Raw genomic sequence first — 19,749 nt, forward strand, 5'->3', positions numbered from 1 at the left:
TCATCTGTTAGTCACTAGACTCACCCAAAGTCAGAGGACCAGCGTCTATGAAATAGTCTCTGGGTTATTACAGGATTCTCCTAAAATAGAGGGCAACTCCCAAACTTCAGATCAAGGTGCAGCCCTTCCTGTCACTTCAGGTCGGCCTCAAGGATCTCATTCCAGTTTACAATGTCTTACTTACCTGGGGGAAAATTTCAAATATTTTTCTGCTATGGAGGGAGGAGATGAGTGAGGCTAAAAGATGGATGGATGAATGACAGACAGACAGATACATACATACATACACACATACATAGATGGCAGATGATAGATATGGATAGATTTGTCCCTTGGAAAGAACTTCTTACCTGTTACTCTTCAATCCTTTCCTTTCCTACTTTTTATGTTTCAAGGAGGAACTATATATTTTTAGATTTTTCCTTTAGTTTTGAGAATTTCATATGTATGTGAGAATATCATATATATTCCTTTATTTTCCTCTCCAATTCCTCCACGTTTTCCCCAACATGTGTCTTACCAACTTCATGCCTTTGTTTTGTTGTTGTTGTTGTTTGTTTGTTTTGTGTGTGTTTTGTTTTTGTTTTGGGGATAACCTGATAAGTCCAGTTAGTACTGCCCATATATGCATGAATGTGGGGTCATCCACTGGAGTATGGGAGTATACCTGTAGTTACACCCTCAAAAAATAATAACACTTGCTCCCCCAGACACTATCCACTGCCAAAAATAGCTCCCCCACAAGGGGTGGGGCCAGAGATCATCTATGCTGCAATGTTAGTAGGCTTGATCTTGTGTAGATGACCACAGCTACTGAGAGGTCACGGCTGTGACAGTCATGTCGTGTCCAGAAAGGGCTGTAGTTCAAGTAGACTTGATTCTGAAAAACTCAAAATCGCATAAAATCAACTAAAAACTTGAGGTAAAAAGTAAAAGGCTCCTATTCAACGCTTTGTCCCCAATGTCTCATTCCAGAAACGACAATTATCTGGCAGGAGATTTGGTTAAGCCAGCAGAAGGTGTCAAGGTCAAATAGATTCTGTGTCTCCTGAGTGGGCTTCATCACAATCCATTTGTCCTGGTGTCTTAATGGCCTTTCTTCTTTCTCACTCGGTTCAAGAAGAAACACACACAAGCTTTCCCTGTCACATGGCTAAGCCCTTCCTGCTTCTTACTCGCGCTCTTTGTTTAACAGAAACCACTTCCTGTTCAAAGCCATCCTTTGATCCCACTGCTTTCCTGTCCTCACTTAGACTAAATGTTTCCTGGGCTTGGGCCATCCAGGTATTTCTTTATACGGACTCCACTTGGGCAAGTTCCAGAAGGCCATTGTCTTGTGAGTTCTTGATTCCTGTGTGCCTAGCTACCTAGGCCTTTCATTTACCAATGAGGCTATTTTTTCTCCATTGCATTTTCCGTCATCTTGTGGCACCTCTGTCAGCTGTGGATGACTGGATTTATCCCTGGGCTTCTGCCTTCTGACCCTGGCTTTATTGCCTGGGCGATGCTGTTTGTGTTTCTTATGTAATCTGGTGGAGAGATGCATTCTTTGTGATCAAGATTTCTCACATATGAACGTGTGTGTGTGTGTGTGTGTGTGTGTGTGTGTGTGTGTGTGTGTGTGGTTTTGTTTTGCTTTTTGGTTTTAGTTTCGGTTTGGTTTTGTAGTTCTATGGACTACATTGATGGAACTTACTATGAATCTGTAACTCTCTTTGAGCTCTATGGACATCTTAACAGTACTAATTATTCCAGGGCACTGGCATGGCTGTTCTTTCTAGTTGTTAATGTCTCAATTTTCATTCATTGGTGTTTGGTGATATCTATGGTAAAGGCCATTTTTGGTTCGATTTTTCCTGTGCACTTTATTTTTATACTTTTGGCTATTATTAATAGGTCTGTTTTCATGATTTCTTTTTGGGGAATTTTGTCACTGGATGTGTAAAATGCTAGAGGTTTATGTATTGGCTTTATATCCTGCAGTTTTACTGAGTTTGTTTATCAGGCCCATTGCACCTTCAGTGGCGTCTTTAGGCTGTTCTATACAAGGAATAATATCATCTACAACCTGGGATAGTTTGACCACTGTCTCTCTTCTATACAAAATCAACACAAAATGGATCAAAGATTTAAATTTAAGCCTCTGAACTACAAAGCTACAAGAATAAGGGGAACATGTTAAGATAACAGTATAAGTGATGATTTTGCAGACATGACCTCAAAAGCATGGGGAAAATATAAAAGAGGGGTTATATTAAACTAAAAACCTTCTGCATTGCAGAAGGAATAACTTTACACCAGAGTGAACAGACAGCCCACAGAATGGGAGAGGGCATTCACCAACTGTTCATCTGACAAAGGATTAGCATCTAGAATATAGAAGGAACTCGCAGAAAAACAAACCGAATAACTTGACTTTAAACACTTCTTAGAAGAAATTCTAAGGACCAACAAATACATGAAAACACTCAATAGGATTAGCCATCGGCATAGACAAATCAAACTATAGTGAGATATCAGAGCACTATTCAGAGCAGCTAACAGTAAAACAAAACAGAAAAAAAAATGCTGGTGGGAGGTGAAGGAAAAAAACATTTTCACACAGCCATTTTGCCAACCATTCAGCCTTTCGAACGGTCAAAAACAGAGTGACCATTTGATCCAACTAACTCTCTTCTGGGTATCTATCCAATAATGAAGCCAGCATACCAAAGAAACACCAGCATGTTTCTGCAGCATCATTCATGATAGCTAAACATGGAATCAACCTCTGAGCCCATCAGCAGACAAGCAGACAAAGAAAATGTTTACATATACAATGGGATACTGTTCAGTTATAGAAGACACAAAACAAAACCCTGCCATTTGCAGCATGCATTTTAACCAGGGAAGAAATAATGCCTCCCCAGCCTGTGAACGAAGAGTCTGACCCAGACCCTGTCCTAAATGAATCTAAAATCTAGTTGGTGTTTGTTTGTTGTTTGTTATTTGTTTGTTAATGTGCACTAGCACTTTGCTTGTATGAGGATGTCGGGTATCCTGGAACTGGAGCTATAGACAATTGCTAGCTGTCCTGTGGGTGCTGGGAACTGAACCCAGGTCCTCTGGAAGAGCAACCAGTGAGGGCTCTTAACTGCTGAGACATCTCTCCAGTCCTAAAGTCTAGTATTTTAACAGAAAGAGAAAAGGGAAATTTTGTGCTTGTGGCTGCCCACAGCAGTCCAGGGCGAGACACTTTTCACTTGCTTGGAAAAAATGTTTCTTTTTGTGGGTCACAGGACCCTCGCCACAGGCTTCTTGCCCGCGAACAGACAACACTCCATCAGCACTCCTAAGCAGAATGGCAGTCATCCCAGCCAGGTAGGAATGGAAAGCCCCCACTTGGTCTTTTAGCAAGTTTCCCGGGGCTCATTTGCATGTTTTGCATATTGCATATTTTCACTTCAGGATAATAAACAGCATATGTAAAGTCTCTGGATGCCATTATTTAGGAGATCTGCCAGGGTGGATTAGGCAGGGATCTGTCTTGGTGTATACCTAATGAGGCAGAAGCAAGTTCTAATGGGACTTCATGGATTCAGATCATAATTGGATTTGGTGGAGGGTGTAATTAAATTTAAGAGCCCAAAACCTCTGCCCTTGAAAATAATGGAAAGGTCAGAAGACCTACCATTTTTCTCAAAGGGAACTATGGAAAAGTTGCAGAAACTCTAAGGCGTGTCTGTGCTATGGGACAGCCACCCAACATGGCAGGTAGAACTGGGAGTTTCATCTTCAAGGAAGTGAGCTGAAAGCGCAGTGGTTGATAGGAGAATTACAAAACTTCTGATAGTGCAGATACTGGGGGAGAGGGAGGTCATCCGGCCCAGCTTGCCATCAGTCACACCCCAGAGAGACACCTGCAGCACACCCTGCTGTGTGCCCAGAGTTTCCAGGCTGCATGGTCTCCAGAGGTGATCCCCAGGTAATGGCTGTGGAGATGGTGCTGGCTGACTGCCCTGGCCAGAGCAACCTTCCTCTTAGAAGGAAGGGACCCACTGAGAATCCATCAGAGGCAGCTGCTCCTAGCCACACTGGATCCTACTCTGATGTTCCTAACTGAAATAGAAAAATTTCAGGAAACTGGGGGACAGAAAACACTTTCCACTCCTAGAAATCAGAGAAAAGAAACAGGTGAGGCAAGCATAACCTTGTTTTTATCAATTCTTCTTTTATGAATTATGCTTTGATGCCAAGTCTATGACTTTTTCCTTTGTTACAGATGTCATGAATTTTCTCACATTCTGTTTTGTTTTGTGTTGACACAAGTGTGTCTTAAAGCTCAGGTTAACCTCTGGCTTATTATTGTAAGCTAAGGATGACCTTGAACTTCTAACCCTCCTGCCTCCCTGCCTTTCCTGAGCTCTGAGATTCCAGGCACGCACTACCACTTCCAGCTTGTGCCATGCTGGGCATAAAGTCTAGAGCTTCAGGTGCTCCAGGCAAGCACTCTGCCAATTAAGCTGCATTCCTAGTCATCAGTTTTCTGCTAAAAGTCTTCTATTTTTATCATTTACACTTATTTAGGTCTTCTTTGATATCTTCTGGGAAAATTTGTGATTTTTGAACATATAAATCATACATGTTTTGCTAGATTTATGTCAACATATTCATTTTCCTTTGAAAAACTATCAGTGCTACCATGTTTTCAATTTCAGTTCAAGCTTGTTCACTCCCTTCATGATAAACTGTCTTATTGTCAGAGAAGCATTTGTGTGTGTGTGTGTGTGTGTGTGTGTGTGTGTGTGTGTGGTGGTAACTTCTAAATCCTTTTCATAAAATGCCAGCGTCTGATTCTTCTCATTTAGCACCTGCTGATTTTCTACTTTCCCTCGTTCTTTTCCTGGCTTGTCATATGATGGGAAATGAGTTCCTGTTTCATTCTGAGTTTCCAAAGGTCCCTGCTTAAGTGTGTTCCTCTTTCCACTTGATTCCCTCAATATTTCCTAAGAAAATCAGACCACTAATTTACACCCCCTAGGCATGGGAACAAGGAGACAGAATGCCAATCCGTCCCATTCACCACCACCTCCTTATGCCCCTTATTGACATTTGGGTGAGGACAGGGGCTCAGTTCTCTGTCTCTCACTAAGAAGGAGAAAGCTGAGTATTACTTCACATCATTTCACTCCTCTGAGACCAAGTGATGCTGGGGCTCAGCCCCCTCCCCCCACCTGACTGTTTTGGGGCAGAGAGGGGTGAGAGTTGTGGTTTGAATCTAAAAGGCTTGTTTGCCACTAAATGGACTTTGGAAAGTGGTTGTTGGATCATGAGGACTCAGACTAATCAATGGATTAGTTCATTGAAGGATTCATAATTTGATAGGCTATGGGAGGTAAAGTTGAACCTAATAGAAGAGACTGGATCCTAGAAAGTACATACTTGGGGTCTACATCTTGCTCCTTCCCCTTCGCTCTCTGCTTTCCAGTCACCGTGACTATGTTCCATTACATGGTCCCCACCATGATGCCTCATGGTCCAGAAACAGTGAAGCCAAGCAACCATGATACCTCTGACACTGAGTCAACATTTGGGCATTTTGTCATGGTGATGGAAAGTTGAGAGATGATCATGGTATCTGCTACTCTCATTCCCATAGTTGACACCAGGGTGGACATCCCTTTTATCACCTGATTGGTAGATATAAAGGCTCCATTCATAATAGGCTCCAGTGAAACTACCTGGAGTGATATCTAGAGCATTCTCTGCTTCCATTGGAGGAATAGAGATTGGCTCCCTACATGCCACTGGGTAGATAAACGGATGTTACCATTTTATGTTGCCTGCTTCCTCGGGCTATGGGAAACACACCAGCTCCCTGCCTGGACCCACTGCAATTGCTGGTGAGTGGGGTGGGAAGAAGGCTAAAGTGTCCTTTCCTTGTGCCTGATTCAAAGTGGACATTGTCAAGTTTTTCTATTATTAGGTCACTGTCTTCCTGGTCCTTCAGCTATGGGAAGAGTTTTCATTTTATTTTGTCCATGATTTTTAGAATCCTGGGCAAATAACTGCCTTTTCATGTCTCAAGGCCAGGCAGCCAGTATCTTTCTTTCCCCTTCCAGCTTGTTTGCTGGGTATTATCCAGGATGTTGAATTATGAAGAGAGAGGACCTCAGGAGAGAAGGCTATTGCACTGATGGACCACAAGCCGCCATTATTCATCTGTTGTTATTGTTCCTTTTGTTTTGTTGCATATATATGTTTATAGACATGCATACATACATATATATGTATGTGGGCATGCAAATGTACAGATGTATGTATGTGGGTGTGCAAATGTGCATTGCAGAGGCCTGAGGTTGATGTCAGGTGTCTTTCTTCATTGCTCTCCACCTTCTAATCGAGGCCAGGTCTTTGACTTTACCCAGAGCTCTCCATTTTGTCTAGTCTATAGCTAGCCTGCTTGACCCATGGAGGCCCTATCTCTGCCTCCCGTGTGCTGGCATTACAGGCACACCCAAGTTCTGGGGCTCTGAACTTGAGTCTCCATGACCATGCAGCAAGCATTTTACTCACTGGCTTAACCTGCTACCACGAATCTCTTTAAAAATACAGCAATTACATCCTGTATGCAATTTTATATCATTTTACTTACCATAAGTTTTACATTTCTGTTGAAAGCAGAACTGCTTGCAAGCACAATTTTAAAGGTGAGATATAATTCCCTACTGAGTGGTTGGAGTATGATTTACATAATCATTTTGCTGTTGATATTCATTACTATCATAAATTATGTAGTGGTAAGAGTGTATGGCTTCAGTGGCTTTTGTTTGCTTGTTTCTTCCATATATATGATTAATAGGGTAGAGTCCTGGGGTAGAATTACACATAGTCCCCTAGCAACAAGCAAACTCTTGTACTTTCACCAACAATGTGTCTTCAACATGCTTTGAGACATGAGTTAACTTGAAAAGAGAACAGTGATTCAGTTTCTCCTAATTTGTATCTCTGTGTTGACTAGTGAGGTCGACTAACCTATCCTTTTTTAACTTAGTATCCTGTCTTTCAATTGTTTATCTTCAGAGCCTACTTACTCTATTGGAGTAGCCTTTCTAGCAGAAAAATCTGACAGTAGAAGCAGTTTTCTGAAACTTCAAAGACATATTTCAACATCAAAGATGACCCCAAAGAGAAATAACCCAATCTCCTGTTCAACTGCCAAACAGGGAAACACCTGCCGATTAAATGGAGACATCAGATAAAGATAAAACGTACAGAACATTTCAGATCCTTTGGATAAGTCTTGGTCTTGAAAATAATGCTGTTTAAAAAAATGAATACATGTGTCCTGAATCTTACCTGAAGCATGACTATGTTGTCACCTTCAAAGGTTACAAACACATCCGTGTCACATTTCAGGCCTGAGATTCGGTTTTCCATCATGTAACCCTGTTGCAGAAGAGGAGGAGAGAAGGGAAAGAAAGAAAAAAAATGTTTTAAATTTGTAAGCCCATCATTATATAGAAAGAATAGTTTATTTGAAATTAAAAGCACAGAACACTGGGAAGAACAAGATAGCCATGAATCTCTTACTTAGAATAATTTTGATCTATCTCATTAGCTTTGATGAGATAGATCAAAGCTAATAATATTTTGAGTATTATCTTTATTGATAGTAAAACATCTACAAATGGTCATTCTGTATTTAATCAAAAGACTTCAATTAATTACACCAATATTCTTTCTGTTTTCCAAGTCTTCTGAATTCTACTAGTGACTTACACCAAAGTGTATGAGAGATTGATGCCTCCCTCCACCCTAAAATGCTCCTTTCACAGCTGACCACTAGATTATGAGGATTGTTGGAAGGCAGGATAAAAATTCCATGCTGACATTCCATTATCAACTATTCTGTATTGCAAATCCACTCTTTAATTAGTTCCCTCCTCTTCAACCTCTTTCTCCTTCCCTCCCCCCTTCCTCCTCTTCCTCCTTTTTATTTCCTGAAGTCCTATTTCAAAGGTATTAGCCCACAATTATCCAAGAGCTGACTGTCTCCTCACGTAAAGAACTGGTCCCTTGGGAAAATGTTGGTTCCAGTCCAGGCAAACGTGAAGAAAGCAAGGCTTGCCTCTGGCCTAAGAGCTCTTCCCCTGCCAAGACCTCTTCATCTCCTTCAGTTCAGGCTTCTCTCCACAGAATATTTAGACTCTCGCTCTCTGTCACTCCTCGCTCAGAGTCCCTGCTTTAACTTCTCATCAGGTCTGGAGTGGAAATAAAACTGTGTGATGATTTCAGATGTTCTAGGTGCCCTCAGACCTGAAGGATTAGATATAACCTAACCAGAAGCTCTCCCCAGGCTTCTGGACAACTGGAAATGGAAGAACAAGAAGAACACAATGCTGACATGTGTGAGATCTGGTCCTTCCTCGCCTCTGGAATCACCAATCTTGTGTACCATCTCATTTCCTCAGACTGGGTAGGAAGGCTTGGCCTTACCGAAGTCTAAATCCTTAGGACAGCTGAGGTAACCTATTTAGAAGCTAGCCACGCTGAGAAAGAGCTAATATAAACTGCGTGTGAGCCTAAAGGCCCACAAAGCACTGAATTTCCTAAAAGGGATTTGCAGCCATATGATTGAGTGCCTGAAATTCTAAATTTGAGATTCAAAATTCTTTGGGGACAAATGATTACAAAGGGTTTTGTGGCAGGAGAACAATAACAGGAAGCTTCAGAAGCAGCCAGTTTGCAGACGACGGCTGGAAGCCCTTTCTCCTCAGCTTCCACTGAGAAATGAAATGGAGTGTGCACATGCGCACCAGAAGTCCCGCTAAGTTCAGGGTGGGCTAGGCGCTCCAATGCAAGTTCAGGGCCTTTTCAGCATTTCTCTTACCTCTGTAGCTACCTTAAAAGGCATGGCTTTTTCTACACTTCCCCTCCTGGCAGCTGCTCAGATTTCCAGCTTGCCTACATTGTTGGTTTTTTTTATCTCAAATTCTAATAAAATTATCCTTGAAATTCCTTGAGTCGATTTTCAAATTCTTTTATTAGTAAAACTAAAAATTCAGGAAAAGAATCTCAGTTTCCCAGTAATTGTTTGGTTTTTGATTAAAAATTAAAGAATTATTTTTTATTAATTACTAAAATCAATAAATAATTACCATAAAAAAGACATTTAAAAAGACAAATCAGGAGAAAAGAATAAGGGGTAAGTAGTGCAGACTCCCCCAGAATTTAAAGCCATCCTACAGTATACAGCAAGGCCCTATAAAAACAAACAAACAAATCAACAAAAAGAGGAAAGAAAAATAATAACCTATCCTACCAGAGATAAACGGGTACCTGGGGAAGAACAATCCAGAAGCCATGGCTTAGGATGGAAACTTGGAATCACACAGCTAGAGGTAGGAGTTGGCCAGGATGGCAGAAAGGAGGGAGAGCTGAGAAGTCCACAGAGCAGATTTGGGTTTAAGTGAGCCCTAGGGTGTTCCCGGAGGAGGAGGGATATGGCAGACCATGGCAGGAACAATCAGAGGAGACCTCCTCACTTCCCTGGCATTTTGGAGTAGGATTTTCTCTATCCCCTGAAACCTGCAAGGGAATCCCTGCATGCTCTCTGATTAGCTCCTCTGCCACTGTTCCTGGGTTCCTTGTTTTTAGTCTGTGTCCACAGCATGTGAATTCTGTATTCTATCAGAGGGTCACCAGCTTCAGTCTCTGTCCCCAAAGGTCCTTAACCTGAGTAACCACCCAGGATGGCACTGGTGCTGGAATCTAGATGGTACATGGCTTGTCTTCTTCTCCACCTACATGCCCAGTTGACTGCCCAGCCACCAGTCCCTCCTTGCAGAGAAGGGTGTGTGAGAGGCCTTGGGTGAGGTGTTTCCTCTCCTCTTCCTGTCTCTATTCCCTTGTCTGCCCCTTTCTCACTTATTTTGCATGTCTTCACCCTTCTTATCTCTGTTTTCATTTTCATTTCCCCATTTCTCACATTTAGACTCCTTTTTCTACCCCATACACACCCCAATTCTCACTTCCCTGTTCCCATGTCTTATGTCTGTGATCCTTTCTACCCCATACACACCCCAATTTTCACTTCCCTGTTCTCATGTCTCACATTTAGACTCCTTTCTACCCCTATACACATCACAATTCTCACTTCCCTGTTCCCATGTCTTACATCTGGACTCCTTTCTACCCCATACACGTCACAATTCTCACTTCCCTGTTCTCATGTCTCACATTTAGACTCCTTTCTACCCTATACACGTCACAATTCTCACTTCCCTGTTCCCATGTCTTACATCTGGACTCCTTTCTACCCTATACACGTCACAATTCTCACTTCCCTGTTCCCATGTCTTACATCTGGACTCCTTTCTACCCTATACACGTCACAATTCTCACTTCCCTGTTCCCATGTCTTACATCTGGACTCCTTTCTACCCTATACACGTCACAATTCTCACTTCCCTGTTCCCATGTCTTACATCTGGACTCCTTTCTACCCCATACACACCCCAATTCTCACTTCCCTGTTCCCATGTCTTATGTCTGTGATCCTTTCTACCCCATACACGTCACAATTCTCACTTCCCTGTTCCATGTCTTACATCTGGACTCCTTTCTACCCCATACATGTCACAATTCTCACTTCCCTGTTCCATGTCTTACATTCCCATACATGTCACAATTCTCACTTCCTTTTTCCCATATCCTTCTACCCACAAATACTTTGCAATTCTCACTTCCTTTATTTATTTTCCCCAGATATGGTTAAGGCAAATTTCCTACTTATGTGTATTTCCCTGTCTGTTCACTTACTATCCACCGCCTAACACACACCTCCCTTTTTCCGTTTCCCCTTTCCATGTATTTTAAGTGTCTCACTTCCCATTCTTCTTCCCCCTTTCTCACTTCCCTTATCTAATTTCTCCTTTTTCTTTCTTACTTCCTTTTTGATTTTCTTATTTCAACTTCCTTCCTTTAAAAAAATATTAGTTTTTAATTTAATTTATTATTTAACTATTTATTGCACATGTGTGTATGTGTGTGTGTGTGTGTGTGTGTGTGTGTGTGTGTGTGACGTGTGTGCAGGTGCCCACAGAGACCAGAAATCATTGAAACCTATGGAGCTTGAGCTGCAGGCAGTTGTGAGGCACCCAAAATGGGTGCTGAGAACTGAGCTGCAGCCTCTGCAAGACCAGCAACCATGCCCAACTGCTGAGCCATCTCCCCAGCCTTAAAAACATTAACCGCACCAAACAGCACCCCCTCCCCCCACACACACAACGGTACTTCATCCTTTCTTTTTCAAAGATTTGGGTATTTTTCTTTTTTGTTTTTAATTTTGCATATATGACTTGCCTGCATTTCTGTATGTGCTCCATGGGCATGCCTGGCACCCAGAGGGCATTGGATCCCCTTGAACTGGAGTAACAGGCAGGCTATGAGTCACCATGTGAGTGCTGGGAACCAAACTCCAGTCCTCTACAAGAGCAGCAAATTCTCTTGACTACTAAGTCATCTCTCCAGTCACTTAAACACATCTTTTTAAATGGATAGATAGCATAGAATTTTTTCATGTACAAGATATTCTTAAGTATATACACATGGAGAAACAGTAGCGCTAGCTGATGAACAAACACATCACCTCACATAGTTACCACTTTCATGGTAAAAACACATAATGCCCACACTCCTAAAGTCCATTTCCCTTTTCTAGCTGTGTTCTGTGCCTTTGGCCAGTGTCTTGCTACCACAACCCCATTAATCACCCCAAGGCTCCAGTAGGTACCTTTCTACTTTCCACTTCTATAATACAAGCTTTTTGGGTTCTCCGTGAGTTAGATCACGCAGTACTTGACTTTCTGTACCTGGATCATTCTACTTAACATAATGTCCTTCGGTTTCCTCTGCAGTGTCATAACATATCAGGCTTTCATTCTTTTTGCGGCCGCATACACAGACAAAGAAAATGAAGCATGTGTGTATATAAATGTATACACATACATGCATACCAACGTAATTATCATTAAATATGACCATGGAGCCTCTTGGTCCCTTTTCTATTACTACAGTAGACTGAGACTGAGAAATATACATGGAATATTATGCTACCAGAGATAAGTGGATGCCTTTTGTGTACAGTTAAAGATAAGGATCTAATTCAATCGTTGTGTGTATTTGTGTGTGTGTGTCCCATTTTCCCATTGGTTCAGGAGACTGCCCTCTCTCCCATGTTTGTTCATCACACATTTGTCCAAAACAACTTGGCTGTAGGTGCATGGGTCCGGCTCTCTACTGTTTCATTATCTCTGTCTGGTTTGATGCAAGAATCTTGCTGTTTGGTGGCTATGGATTTGGAGTCATCTAGTGATTGAGCTTTTGGTTATTTTGGTCAAGTTTGCTTTGGCTATTCAGATTGTTTTTTCCCATATAAATTTTGATAGTGTCCATGCATTTCTGTGAAGACCTTCATTGGAACTTGGGTAAGTACCACAATGAAATGTATGTCAGTCTAGGTCCTATGAACATTTTAATGATATTAATTATTCCAATCCAAGAGCATGGGCTTATTTACAGCTCTGTGTCTCTTCAGTCACTTTCACCAATGTTTTATTGTTTTGGTTTTTGGTAGAGGTTTTTCACCACTTTGGTTATACTAATCCCTAGTCATTTTTGGTAGCTCTGATAAATGAAATGGGTTTCTTTATTTTTCAGATAGCTTTGCATTACTGTGTAGAAATGCTGCTAATTTTGTGTATTGACTTTGAATCCTGAGATTCTCTTAAATTCATTTGGCACTCTGTGAAATATTTATTAAATATTTTATTATAGTTTTCCTGCATAAGCCTGTCATCTGCTAACAGGGTTAACTTAACTTCCCCCTTTCTAAACAAGATGTCTTTTTATTTCTCTCTCTTGTTTAGTTGCTCAAATTAAGACTTCTAGGCTGTGTTGACTAAAAGCGGTGAAAATGAGCTTCCTTGTTTTATCCCAAATCTTAGAGGAAAATCTTTTAACTTTCCTCATTTTAGCATGTTAACCATGAGTCTGCCATGCTGTCTTCATCGAGTTGAAGCGCTCTTCTTTCTATGACTAATTTGTTTTGATCATGAAGGAATGTTGAGTTTCATCCAGCATTGTCTTCTGTATCTATGACGGTGGTTGTATGTTGTCGCTGACCGTATGGCTGTATGTAGGAAAACTGTGCACTATGGTAATATGATATCACATTTGTTGATTTGAATAGATCAAGTTATCCTTGCATCCATGAAATGAATTCCTCTTAGCCACAATGAATGATCTTTTAATGTTCTGTTCAACTTAATTTATTAGCACCTTGTTGAGAATTTTTTCAACCATATAGTTATATCATATATACCCCATGTATTTATACACACACACACACACACACACACACACACACACACACATCTCCAAAGTACACAATGGTGTTTATGATATATTTAATCAATAACATGATGTGAATAAATCTTCTGGAGTCTGAGGGAATCCTTCTCTTAGTTATTCAACAGTACCTTGGGGCTTTATTATAGAGTGAAATTTTTCTTCCTTCTCTTTAGGCCTCCCAAGTGGGACATTCATTTATATATTCTTGGTGAGGTTTATAGGGGGAATGGGAAAGAAGAAGGGAGTGGGGAAAAGAAAAAGCCATCATCCTCCAAAAGTGAGTAATATTTTCCATTAGCTGACTTCACTCTTAATAAAGCAAGAGAACGAAAGGAAGAAATGCGGACTAGATGGAGGGAACTCTAAACCCGTGCTCCCGGAGCCAACAGAGTCCTCAGGGAGGACACAGCCCAGAATCTCATCTCTGAGAAGGAGGGTCACATTGGGTGGATGTGCTACCCTCTCTCGGACTTCTGGGTTACATCGAGCCGCCTAGCAGCTAATTGCGAATGTCACTGAGGTTGTGTCCCATTTCAGAGAGAGCCCATGAAACATAGTTTATGATTCAAGCTCTGCATTTTGAAAGTTTAATATTTTCCTGCTGTTTTCAACATCTCTGATTTTTTTTTTTTACTGGAAGATTACATTTAATAAATGTATCAGAACAAATTAGAAACAGGCTTTCTTCCCTCTTTTTAAACAAACTGAGGGCAAATTTTGTTAATTTAAAGAAGAAACAGATGCAATCAATCTTATCTTATTTGTTAGGAGAGGGCCAATGAAAAACACGTAGGAACAGAGCCTCCTAGCCAGGGGACTGTCTTAGGGCTGAGTTAGTATTGCTCTTGCATGCCTCCACCATTCAGTCCCATAGGCAAGAGGAAAGGCGTGTGTGGAGAGCGACTAGACCACCCCGATCTGGACTGAGTCTTCTGAGTCCAGAGCTCTGGGTCCAACAGAGCTGACGATGAGCTGCCCCACTCTGCCCTCCATGCCTGGACCCCTCTGTTACGGTATTGTATCCTCAGAACTTAGGAACTGGCAAGGGTGAGGGGACATTCCTTGATGAATCCTGTCACCAGTTGTCTGCCCTGGGTGATGGACATAATAAGTTAGACATGGTCCTGCCCTCAAGAGAGACAGACGTCAATCAGGTAGACTAGTCAAATAAAGTTGGTCATTAAAAGTCAGTGGTCACGGGGCTGGGGAGACAGTTTGGTCAGTAAAGGATTTGCTTTGCAAGTATGAAGACCCAAGTGGGACCCCCCCCCCACCCAGAACACACAGAAACAAAACAAAACAGCATGGTGCACTTGTGATCCCACTTCTGGGGAAGCAGAGACAGGTGGGGCCTTGGGACTTGGTGGCCAGGTAACCCAGCTTAGCTGGCAAATGCCAGGCAAGTGAGAGATCTTAGGTCAATTGAACAGATGGACCATGCCTGAGGAGCAACAGCCAAGGGTGTTCTCTGACCTCCTTATACACAAAGGCACATGCAAACCACACACACACACACACACACACACACACACACACACGCACACACACACGGCAAGCTCCAGAAAGGAAAAATGGAAGTTCTGAGGGGAGTGGGAGGACAGCCAGCAAGAGAAAGTCAAACACAGTGACATGTGTCTAGAGTCTTAACTACCCAGGAGACAGAAGCAGGAGGATAGCTTGAGCCTAGGAATTCATGTCCAACCTAAGCAACACAGCAAGACCTAGTCTCTTTTTTAAGGGGGGAGGCGAATTTTGTTTAACTTAGAACCTCACCGAAATGAATTCAGTCAAGTTAGGAATGGGATATTCTTACACAAGTCAAGAGAGCAGAGTGTGAGAACACCCTGAGATCAACAGGGCAGACGGAGAGCAGCTTGCAGTTAAGGCTGGGGAGGCACGCCAGGATCAAGTCACTTGGGGGCTTGGGAGCCACCTTGGGCATCTTGTTTGGTGGCTTAGTCACAAAGTAAAGTTAAAAAACAATGACATCTTGAATTTTGCATGCAAATGGATGGAAATAGAAAACACTATCCTGAGTGAGGTAACCCAGACCCAAAAAGATGAATATGGTATGTACTCACTCATAAGTAGATTCTAGCCATAAATAAAGGACATTGAGCCTATAATTCATGATCCTAGAGAAACTAAATAAGAAGGCAAACCCAAAGAAAAACATATAGTTATCCTCCTGGATATTGGAAGGAGACAAGATTGCCAGGCAAAAATTGGAAACTTGGGGTTGAGGGTGGGTTGGGGGTAAGGGGAGATGGGGAGAGAAAAGTGAGAAGGGGAGGATGGGGAGAGCTTGGGGGAATGGGATGGTTGGGATGGAGGAAGGGTGGATATGGGAGCAGGGAAGTATATGTCTTAATTAAGGGAGCCTTTTTAGGATTGGCAAGAGACTTGACTCTAGAGGTGTTCCAGGTGTCCATGGAGATATCCCCAGCTAGTTCCTTGGGCAGCTGAGTAGAGGGAGCCTGAAATGGCCCTATCCTATAGCCATACTGATGAATATCTTGCATGTCACCATAGAACCTTCATCTGGCGATGGATGGAGATAGAGGCAGAGACCCACATTGGAGCACTAGACTGAGCTCCCAAGGTCCAAATGAGGAGCAGAAGGAGGGAGAACATGAGCAAGGAAGTCAGGACTGCGCCGCGGGGTGCGCCCACCCACTGAGACGGTGGGCCTGATCTAATGGGAGCCTACCAAGGCCAGCTGGACTGGGACTGATGGAGCATGTGATCAAACCGGACTCTCTGAACGTGGCGGACAATGAGGGCTGACTGAGAAGCCAAGGACAATGACACTGGGTTTTGATCCTACTGCATGTACTGGCTTTGGGGGAGCCTAGTCTGTTTGGATGCTCACCTTCCTAGACCTGGATGGACGGGAGAGGACCTTGGACTTCCCACAGGGCAGGGAACTCTGACTGCTCTTTGGACTGGAGAAGGAGGGGAAGGGGTTTGGGGGAGAGGAGGAAAATGGGAGGAGGGGAGGAGGTGGAGATTTTTAATTAAAAAAAAGAAAATAAATAAATGCTAATGTTTGGAGCAGAATCACTTGACTTTATTATAAAAGATGACTCTAACTATTGCATGGGGCACAGACCATAGGAAGCCAGAGGAGAGGAGAGACTTGGAGCAGTGTAGAGATGGGAGGCCTAGGAGGAACAGAGGTACCACAGAGGGCAGGGGTTCAGCCTGTCAGGCACATGACAAAGAGGGAAGCTGTTTCTTTGCAAGTCAGACAGAGCTTTCCTGGGGATGGGAGTGCAGGGAGAGTGGACATTCAAATTTGTGTTAAATGTGAGAGCCGGAGTGACCACCCAGTGGACTGGTCTCAATGGCCATGAGACATAGGAGAATCTAGAGATGTGGCAAGCCTGGAATGGAAACAGTCATCACCCCTTGGAAGTACTTAAACCCACAAAGATGTGGAATCTAAGGGATGCCACACAGAAGAGGAACACACCACGCAACCTTGAGAGAATGGAAAGAACGAGACTGGCGGAGACTAACAGGACAAGAAGGAAGCTGGCTGTGCAGCCCAGAGTCCTGAATGCCAAGAGGAAGGACACTCAGGAAGGAACTCTCCCGTCAATGCTACTGAAGGATTGAGCGGGTAAGGACCCTTTGATCTGGGTCACTGGGAATACACGGTGACTTAACAAAAACAAGTCTGGTGTCTAGAGAGGATATTCGCCTCTGCCAATGCAGCAGGTCAGATGCTGTTTCCAAAACTGTTTTCGTAGAAATCATCAAAAACAAGCTTGAGAAACGGCTTTAAGAAAGAATAATCAGGCGTCAGGACTCAGAGAATAAACAAAGGGCAGACATGACTTCAAAGAGGAGGGCAGCAGGTGCTGAAGTCAGCTGGTGGGTTCTAGAAAGTCAACCAAATAGCTAGCCTTCTGAAAAGTGATAACCACCACGGATGAAAGAGGAACCCCACGCCCACCCAAGAGGATGGGGGCTTTGTTAATTGCAGCTCTAGCAGTGGATGGAGGATACTGCAATTCCAAACCACAGCTCTAGGGCTTGAAACATACTCCAACCTTAAGGCATTTTTAGGGATAGAGAGTCACTGTCTAAAAGTCAAGAATTAAATTCACCAGGAAGACAAGGGAAGCATGACTGTGTGGTCATCTAATAACATAATTTCAATATGATTAAAATCTGAGGTCAACACAGTTACAAGGAGCCATTATCCAACACGCTTAACCTATTGGTCACCTTGGAGACTCTGTATCAGATAACAGTATCCATGCCTTTGAGATGGATCTGGAACCTGACCACACTCGATGTCACATACCCAAAGTGTAGGTCATTACAAAGTTTTGAAAGTCTATGCTATTCGAGGCCAGCCTGGTCTACAAGAGCTAGTTCCAGGACAGGCTCTAAAGCTGCAGAGAAACCCTGTCTCGAAAAACCAAAAAAAAAAAAAAAAAAAAAGAAAGTCTATGCTATACTGGCTGTGTTCTGTCACTGTGGTAGAATTGAGCAGGAAAAAAATGAATAAAAACTAATTATTATATCAACAAGCACAGTAGCCCAGACGATGGCTGCTTGTGAAGCGGTTGAACATGAGAACTGTCTGCTCAGCTGCTCTACAGCCTTGGGAAAATGACTAAAATGCCCTGTGGCCCATGTGTCACACACAGTACTGGGGTCCTACCAGCGCTACCTTGTATGGCTGCCATCAGAATTTATGTTACATAATGCCAAATGCAGAGATGGGCTCTTGACACAAATTAAACTTTAATAACAGGTAAACATTTCTTGCCATCTTTCAGGACCAGGCATCAGGAAAATTGAAAAACACTCAAGAAACATATGGGTCAGTAAATGTTGGAAATTAAATTATACTTAGAATTAATAAAGAGTTTTTTCATTAAACCACAATTGATAACATCAAACCAGTATTTCAGAAGAAGGGTTACAGCATTAAATGCTTCTAACAAGTGAGGTAGTAAGACAATAACACTTAAGATACAAAAGAGGGCTGGGGAGGCGGCTTAGCAGTGATGGAAACCAGGATTCAGATCCCCAGGGCCCACATAAAAGCATGCCAGCCCACCTGCTATCCAGGTGTAATCTAAATCTTATATCATAGGTGAGCTGACATGCTTTTATGTGGGTTCTGGGAATCCCAAAGAGATGAGAAACCCTGAAACAAACTGACTAGCCAGATTAACTGAAACAGTGAGCCCTGGGTTCAGCAAAAGCCTGCCTCAGCGTGGAAGTTGGACAGCAATCAGTCTTGAGTGGCCACATGCATGTGCACCTGTGTACACATGTGCACCCCACACATGAGAACATGCACAGATACATTAATTGCAAATTAACAAAAAAAACTTAATTGCAAAAAGCTTTAGAAAGATACCACAAGTAGGAAAATAAACTCAAAGAAGATGGAAGGAAATACAATAATAAAAAATCTGCAGAACAGAAAAATCGGATGCAGTAAAGTGAACAGAGAGACACCTATGACTTAAATAATAAGTATAAAGTAAGTTCAGAGATAAGATGACTGAGAAAAACAAATGCCAGTAGAAATGACACAGGGGCCATAATTACAACTACATCAGGAATTAAAAAGATAACAGGGGTTATAAACATTCTACCAGGAAAATTTAATACTAAAAAGAAATCGAAAAATTACAGAAAAATGGAAATTATCAAACCAGACCCCAAAAAGAAAGAATCTAAGTAGATTACAGTTACTGAAGAGGCAAAGTCATCAGTGTCACATGGTTTTAGAACGAAACCACAAGGCCTATGCAACCCAAGCTGCCTGTCCCAGATATTCGAGGGACAGAGTACTCAGTACTAATTCCATGGAAAGCTTTTGAGATGACAGGAGAAAAAGAGCATCACTTTGAAGTCATTTAGTGAGGGTATGATATTTTTGTAACACATGTGTTAGTGCATCTTTTTGCGGGGAAGGGATGTATGCATGTAGAGGTCCAAAGTTGACATCAGGTGTCCTCCTCAGGAGACAGGGCTTCTCACTAGAGCCCAGAGCTCACTGACTAAGCTGGTCTGTGGGCCCCCCCATGTCTGTCTCATGGGATCTGGGACTGCAGTTGGCCTCACACCCACCTGGCTTTTATGCGGTGCTAGCCATTTGAGCTCACAGTCCTTTGCTTGTCCAGAAATTCGCTCTTAGTCATCTCCCTATCCGAGAGCCGTATGCATTCTGATATCCAGTCAAGAGAAGGGCACTCCCAGGACAGAAGGACACAAGCTAGCCTTACTTAGTTGCTGATGGAAAACCCCAAACCTGTATCAGCAAGACAACAGCACACATATGATACACAAGGTGGACAGCTAAGCTGTGTTACATCCACA

General features: G+C 42.5%; 1 protein-coding gene across 1 annotated transcript in view; it reads right to left on the reverse strand.

Moving 5' to 3' along the window:
* Nucleotides 1–19,749, reverse strand: part of Acoxl (acyl-CoA oxidase like) — a 257,337-nt gene that overhangs the window by 95,092 nt on the left and 142,496 nt on the right. The window contains exon 12 of the mRNA XM_038330539.1: nucleotides 7,339–7,428. Within this exon, the coding sequence (XP_038186467.1) occupies nucleotides 7,339–7,428 (90 nt within the window). The remainder of the gene's footprint in view (nucleotides 1–7,338; nucleotides 7,429–19,749) is intronic.

Source organism: Arvicola amphibius, chromosome 5, assembly GCF_903992535.2.
Source record: "Arvicola amphibius chromosome 5, mArvAmp1.2, whole genome shotgun sequence".
NCBI lineage: Eukaryota > Metazoa > Chordata > Mammalia > Rodentia > Cricetidae > Arvicola > Arvicola amphibius.